At 52.8% G+C, this 7,346-nt stretch overlaps 1 protein-coding gene across 4 annotated transcripts in view; it reads right to left on the reverse strand.

Annotated features, from left to right (window-relative positions):
• The window catches only part of ISG20 (interferon stimulated exonuclease gene 20), a 12,488-nt gene that overhangs the window by 1,653 nt on the left and 3,489 nt on the right, over window positions 1-7,346 (reverse strand). For 3 of the 4 annotated variants that reach the window (XM_011379669.2, XM_011379671.2, XM_011379670.2), the window contains exon 3: window positions 5-117. In XM_011379669.2, coding sequence (XP_011377971.1) covers window positions 5-117 — 113 coding nt within the window. Of the gene's footprint in view, window positions 1-4; window positions 118-231; window positions 1,969-7,346 lie in introns of those variants that run through there. The other variant, XM_023522972.1, reaches the window with a different exon arrangement.

The raw sequence follows: 7,346 nt of genomic DNA on the forward strand, positions 1-7,346 counted from the left end.
CAGCCTGTCGGTGGCCGTGTCGTAGATGGCGTAGCCACTCATGTCCTCCTTCAGCGCCTTGAAGTCGTGCTTCAGGTCATGTCCTACCACCAGCTTGCCTTTCAGGAGCTGCAGGATCTGAGCAGGGAGACACACACCCCACGCATCACCCAGGTCCTTTGGGTGGGTCTGGGGCGGCGTGGTGCCCTTGCGCATGGCAGGGAGCAGCCCGTCCTCCACGTGCTGTCTGACCTTGGGCAAAGCACCACCCCTCTGAGCTTCAAACACGTCATCTGCAAAGCGGGAAGAGGGCACCAAGTCCCTCCTCACACTGCATATTCTAGGCCCATCCCAATTTCTCTGTGGTTTCGATGCGTGAGATAAGAGAACATGTATTGGTCTCTGCCCCCGGTTCCTGACGCAGAGCTTCCGAAGCCCTTGGAATTCCCTGGGTGACAGGAGTGTCATGTTTTCTAATGAGGCGACTCTGGAGGGGCCCCTGGATGGGTGCTGGTCTCTGGAATAACCAAGCCATGATTAGAAGCTTGGGATTTTCAGTCCCCTCTCATTCTCCTGGGACGGGAAAGGGATTAAAAATAGAGGTAATGATTAATCATGCCTTCATGATGAAGGCTCCATAAAATCCCAGAAGTATGAGGCCTGCAGGGCTTTGGGGTTGGTGGGCACAGGAGGTGCTGGGGGTCTGGCGCCCGGGCAAGGCATAGAGGCTCCATGCCGCTTCCCACATACCTCGCCCTATGCATCTCGTCCGTCTGTGCCCTTTCTCATACCCTTTAATAAACAATGTGTGTCCCTGAGTTCTGTGAGCTGGTGTCCGAAGCGTGTCTGTGGAGGGGCTGGTCTTGTAGGCGCGAGCCCTCAGCCTGTGGCATCTGACGCTATCTCCAGGTGGACAGTATCAACATTGAATTGAATGGCAGGACACCCATCTGGTGTCCATTTGTGTGGGAAAAGCCTCCACACATTTGGTGACCAGAAGGTCCACAGTGAAGTGTCTATGTAACAGTAAAGGGGACATACATGGAAGAAAGATAGAGTAGGGAAGAACAGGGTTTTTCTTTACATAAGAAGGAAAATAAATTGAGGCTTTTCCTTTACGCAATGGCCAGCACCTACTGAGCGTGTCCCGTGTGCCAGGCACTCATAAATGCATCACGTATATTGTGTCGTGTAATGCTTTCAACAGCCCTACTGTGGCAGGCGGAATAATGACCTCCCAAAGAGACCCACGCCCTAATCCCCAGAATTTGTGAGCACGTTACATGGCAATGGGATATTGAAGCTGTAGCTGGGCTTCGGGTTGGTAATCATTTGCCCTTAAAACAGGGAGACTTGCCCAATTATCCGTGCAGGCCGGGCATCATCACAAGAAGTATCAACATTGTTTGGACCACTAGGTTTTGGGGTGATTTGCTAAGCACTATTAGATAACTAGGACAGTCACACAGCTCGTGGCAGAGCCAGCCTTCAAGCCAGCAGCCAGGTGCCAGTGCCTGTCATCGCGACACTTTGCAGAAAGAGCAGGCCCTCTCGCAGTTTCTGGCAGCTTAGCAGCCAGGCCACAGGGAGCAGCCCTGTGACCTCAGCCTGATGCCCTACACCTGTGCCCACATCTCACCTCCTCTGCCCACGGTGGCCTGACAGCGGATCTGCCTCTGGCCACATTGGCCAGTCCCCTTTCTTTACAGTGCCCTCTGACAGCCTGCCTCTCTTTCTCTGTGCATAGCCCAGGACTGTAGTCTGTGGTCCAGGAAGGAAACTTCTGGATGGCTGGCACCCTCCTACATCCTGCTTCTGCCTCTAGTGGCCTCCTGGGACTTACATGGGGCCTTTGATATGCTCTCCCTTGGACATCATAGGATCATTATGACCACTTTACAGAAGAGAGAGCTGAGGCTCAGAGAGGGGAGATGAGTTGTCCACAGTCACAGCACTGGAGGCAGAGTCTGTCCATCTATCACGAACAGGCAATGTCACCAACTTGCCCCACTGTTCTTGTGGTTTTCTTGGGGCCTCGAGCCTGTGCTCTCAGCAAGGGACTGGAGAAGACTCACTGGAGGAATGAAGCGACCCACCTCTGATGGACACCAGGGCTTCTCACACTGGGGTCTCAGGATCACACCAAAGTTTGGATTTGGATTCTGGATTTCTAACAGGTGGTGCCGATGCTGCTGGGCCAGGGTACCCCTGAGGGGTGAGGGAACATGACCTCAGAGCAGCGCCTCAGGGGAAACCCTGGGCACGCAGAGGGAAGGGAAAGCTTGCAGGGCGTGGGGGATGGGGGAACGTGCTGGGCTGTGGCTAGTGCTGACATCCTTTATCTTTCCAAACAATGTGGCCTGTTTACCCCCGTGACTAGGAGCTCAAGGCCAACTCACACACGGCCCCCAGGGAACTGTCTCCTATTCCAGATGGAAGAGGGCCAAGTCATTGTGGGGTGGATTCCTGGGAAATTTTTCACTTCCTGAGTCTAGGGGTCCCGGCAGGAGTGGGCAGGGCTACGTTCAGCACCACAGGACTCATCATGAGACATAGAATAAGAGGGGGTGGACACGAGAAGGAAGGAAGAGAACAGTCTATTTAGCAGACAGACACCAAGAACCCTTCAGGACAAAGATGGTGAGCATGGGCAAGGAAAGACTCGCGGGATTACTGTGTGGTCTCGGGGAAGTTAAAGACTGATGCTGGGCTTCTGATCCTCATGCGTAAAGTGAGGGCCTGGAGCGGTGAGGCTCCAGTGCCTGATTAGCGGCCTGAGCTCCTCCGGCTTTCTGAGGCTGCAAGGGGATAATGGGGATGTCAGCCAGCGGGACCTCAGGGCTATGTGACCTGCTCTCCCTGGGATACCACAGGATCATTATAATCTGCCCTGGGTCATGAGGCAGCTTAGCCTCCTCAAACGGAGGAGGTAGAGACTCTCAAAATCCTGGAAAGAAGTGGAGAGGAAGTGGGGAAGGGACGTTTATCTATCTGCCTTCATCGTCCTGGCACCGGGCCAGGTACTTTCCCTCCCTCATCACGAGGCCTCTCAACAAGGATATTCTTAGTTCCGTGTTGCAGAGGAGGGGGCTGAGGATCAGAGAGGTTAAGAGGCTTGCCCAGGTCACACAGCTGTGAGCCGAGAGCTGAGACAGGGTGTCCGGATCCACTCGACATTATTATTATAATGGTTGTTACCACCTACTGAGAACCTCAGGACAGTATTAGCCTTATTAATTGAAGATAGGAGGGCACTTTTGGGCTCATGTCAGAACTCAACGGAAGTTTCTTGAACCAGGAATACAGCCCCTAGATGGCAGGGATCATCGTGCCATCTTACCAACAGGATGCAGAGCAGTGTGTACCCATGTCACGCGGCAGGACCGTAACAGGCCCAGGTGCAGGCGTCTGCCTACATACTCCTTCCGCTGTGCTTCAGTCTAGTTCCCCGTATTTCCCAGATGCACCTGATCAAAAAAATTGCTCGGGGCCCTTGTTAAAAAGACGTACTGAATTACAATCCCCAGGGGAGGGGCATTCGCCGGTGTCCCAGGGTATTCTCTGCATCTGATGAGTTTCTAAATCTCTGCCCCGAAGCCTGTCGAGCGACCCCAAGCCGGCTGCTTCCATTATGCATTCATCCATCCATGCTTTCATTAGTTCGTGTATCTGCTCATTCATTCCTGGCTACCAGCAGAGGTGGCTGTAAGGGAGTCTAAAGAATGTCATCTTTGCAGAGGTCTAGGTGCCTTATTATCATCTTCAGGGGTGGCCCCGGTTCCCCTTTTTACTCCTGTCCCCTACTCCTAGCTTGTGCCTGCTTCCCACAGAGCAGCTTACCCTGGGGGAACCTGAATTATGAAGTCGTCCTATTCTATCTGGCCAAGCCCCAGTGACGCCTGCCCAGTCGCAGCGCCCCAACAAGGCACTCCACCCGAGGCGAGGGCTGCCGTGCTGGTTACAGATCAAACAGCTCCCTGCTCACAAGGCTTCGCGGCCTCCCTTCTGTCTGTGTGTCCCTCCTAAACCACAATGCTTCACAGGATTCAGTTTCCTTGTTTGCAGACTAAAAATGCAGCTACCCCTCCCAATCCCCATCACGAAGTAGATGCTACTCGCCATACTTGGTTAACATCAAAAAAGCATTAACTTATAGAAGTGAGTTTCAAGTTATTAAAAATTACTGTTAGCAAAAAGAGAAAAAATAATAATAATATTAACCTGAGAGGCGAGGGCCCTGAATCTGAGCACTAGGTCGTATCCCAGATTGTTGTGTGTCCTTAGGTAAGTCACTGGCCGTCTCTGGACCTCAGTCTCCCCCTGGGTTCTCTCTTATGCTGACAGTCCGATTTGTGGGGCTCTCTATAGACCAGAATTTCTCAGCCTCGGCACTACTGATACTTTGGTGATGTGTGTGTGGTAGGGGAGGGGCTGTCCTGTGCATTGTTGTATGTTTAGCACTATTCCTGGCCTCTACTCCTTGGATGCCACTAGCAGGTCCCCCTCCCCACTTATGACAACTAGAAGTGATTCTAGATATTGCTAAATGTCCCCTGGGTGGGGGGCAAAATTGCCCCACATGGAGAACCACTGCTCCAGATGATGCTCAGACTTAGAGCTGTCAGGAGATGACAGGCAGTCACTGCACATTATAAAAGTAATGGAACCACATTACAAAAAATGAATGAGAGAAGGGGTGTCAGGGGCCCGCTCACAATCTCTGCCCCATCGCAGCAGCGTTCCGGGGTGGACTCTGGGGCTCAGTGGCTCCCCAGAGCCCTCCTGGCTGCCATGGGCTGGTCTGTGGCTCACCACTAGCTGGGCTCACTTGCCATGCCCATCGGAGGAAGAGACAAGTTGGTGGGTGGCCTTCGAAAGATGCTGGCCTGAGCCCTAGACTCACCTGAGAAATATTACCTGGCCTTGCAGAGATTGTGAAATGGCCGACAAGCTTCTGCCCTTTGGGGCCCCCCAGAATATTGTGGGGCCCATGAGCCTGGTCTCTGTCTTTGAGATTAAAACACACTGTGGGTGATGAGTGGGATCAAGCTGCCTCGCTGCTTTTGTTCATGACAAGAAATGACAGCTGTTGCCTTGAACCACATCTTACTTACATGCTGTGCCAGATGCTGTCCCTTACATACACTGGGCACTTCACCTTCATAGGATACATTTACACACGTTCAGATCCCGATGTTCACAGGCTCTGAACATCACAGAGCAAACCCTGGAGCCAGAATTTGAGCCTCTGCTCTGCTCCTTCCTTGGACGGTTTGTTCAGCCTTGTGCCTCAGTTTGCTCATCTGTAAAGTGGAGTGATGATACCAGTTAAGTACCTGCCCGTCCCGTGGTGGGGACCGAGGCAGTGGTGCATTAAAAGTGCTTAGAACAGTGCCTGGACTTGGTGCTGGATGCACCTGTGCTTCTGCCATCGCCCCTAGGTTACAGAGGATCCTACTGAAGGGCACAGAGAAGTTTAGCAACAAGCCAGAGGACATAGCAATCAGGTGGCAGAGCTAGAGTTGGTCCCATGGCCAGCCTGAAGACAGTGCTTGCTCCCCAGCCCTGAGCTGTGTGTATTACTGCATCTCAACAGCAAAGGCCTGCATGAGGACAGAGGTGGTTTTGTTCCACGCAGTTGCCAGGACTCCTGTGTTAAAGCAAAAAGGGCGAGGGACCGCCCCCACCCCCCATAGGGTGGGGTTGGGGAGGAACATAAAGGGCCCCTCTGGCCTGGGCCTGCCACAATGGTAGCATTTCTAGAGGCACAGATGGGGGACAGAGAGCGGTTCGGCTGAAGCTCAGGTGGGTGATGGCTGAGCTATAAGAGAAGGCAGGAAAGGTAGGGTAGGTTGAGGCTTGGAGGGCCAAGGATGCTGGGCTAGGGGACCTCAGGCCATGGAGAGCCATGGAAGGCTTAGAATAGGGGCTGGAGAGGCCGCTGCGATCTGAGCCCGGCTTGGGGGAGTTTCTCTGGAGCAGGGTAGGAGAGACTGGCGCAAGCTGGCAGAAACGAGGGCCGGAGTCTCAGACCTCAGTACTTGACGGGAGTCAGAAAGGGGGGATTCAGACATACAAGGATTTATGTCCTTCTCTCTCCATGGGCACATTACTGACCATGAGTGGTGAACCAGGCACTGTGCTTAGGGCTGGAAGCCATGTCACTGCATCCAGCCTACAAGGGACCAGGGAGGAGGCATCAATACTCCCCTTTCGCCAGTGTGGAAACAGGCTCAGAAAGGGTCTATAACTTGCCAAAGGTCACAGACCAGTAAGTGATGGAGCAGGAGGCGCGAAGCCCAGAAGTGGTTCTAAAGACCTGCCTCACTCCCGGAATGCCAGGGACCTACTCTAGGCCGGTCAGCATGCCTCGCACGAGAAACACTGGGCCGGGCAGAACCTCCAGCTGAGAAACAGAAGTGTTTCTGCAGCTGGACAAGGACCGGGGTGTCCTGACTCCCCGGCCAGTGCTAAAGGCTTCCAGGGAATTGCCTATATGCCCAGGCCTGGGGCCGTGAGAAGTGTTTCTCTGCTGCCTCCTGTCTCCCTGCTCTGTGATGGGGAGGGAAGTTGGGGAGGAAGCGGAGGGGTGGGGTCATGCTCGGTGGGGTCTCATTGTGGGGAGCTTCTCGCAGTGTCCCTGGGCCTCGTCGGCGCCTGAACAGACCTACTCACTTCTTTTTGCTGCCCTCCTCCTCTTCTTGGTGACTTTATGGTCTCCTCCCTCCTAACATTTCCTTCTTTCCAGTCCCGTCTGCCTCTGAGGTCTCAGGCCCTCGTAGCTGCTCCCAGGGGTCCTGACCCCTCTCCCCATTGTCATTTGTTCCTCACTCTCCTCCACAGCACGCCCTAGTCTAGTTTTCTTGAAACTGGCTTTGATCTTGCCACGCTCTTGCTCAAGAATCTTCAGTGACTTCTCTGAGTTGCAAGCACAGACTCCTCCCACCCCTCCCAAATACCACCAGCCTCACCGAGTCTTTCCAGAACCATTGTGATGGACTGCGCCTCCTTCCCACGGCCCCTCAGTATCCTCTTAGTACCTCTAGAGCACTGCGGTCCAATAGAAATCTAACATGTGTGAGCCACATATGTGATTTTAAATCATCTAACAGCCACATTTAAAAAAGTAAAAAAGCAATAGGTTAAACTAGTTTTAAAGTTTTACGGAACCTAATATATCCAAAATATTACCATTTCAGCATGTAATCAATATAAAAAATTGGAGGCATCTTATAATTTTTTAAAATACAAGTCTTCGAAATCCTATTGGACACACACAGCTCTAGAAATTTTGAGCCCGAGTTTTGAATCCCAACCAGCTCTTCCCCATTCTGTTATGTGAACGTGTGTAAGTTCCTTAGTGTTAA

This window comes from Pteropus vampyrus, unplaced genomic scaffold (genome assembly GCF_000151845.1).
Source record: "Pteropus vampyrus isolate Shadow unplaced genomic scaffold, Pvam_2.0 Scaffold368, whole genome shotgun sequence".
NCBI lineage: Eukaryota > Metazoa > Chordata > Mammalia > Chiroptera > Pteropodidae > Pteropus > Pteropus vampyrus.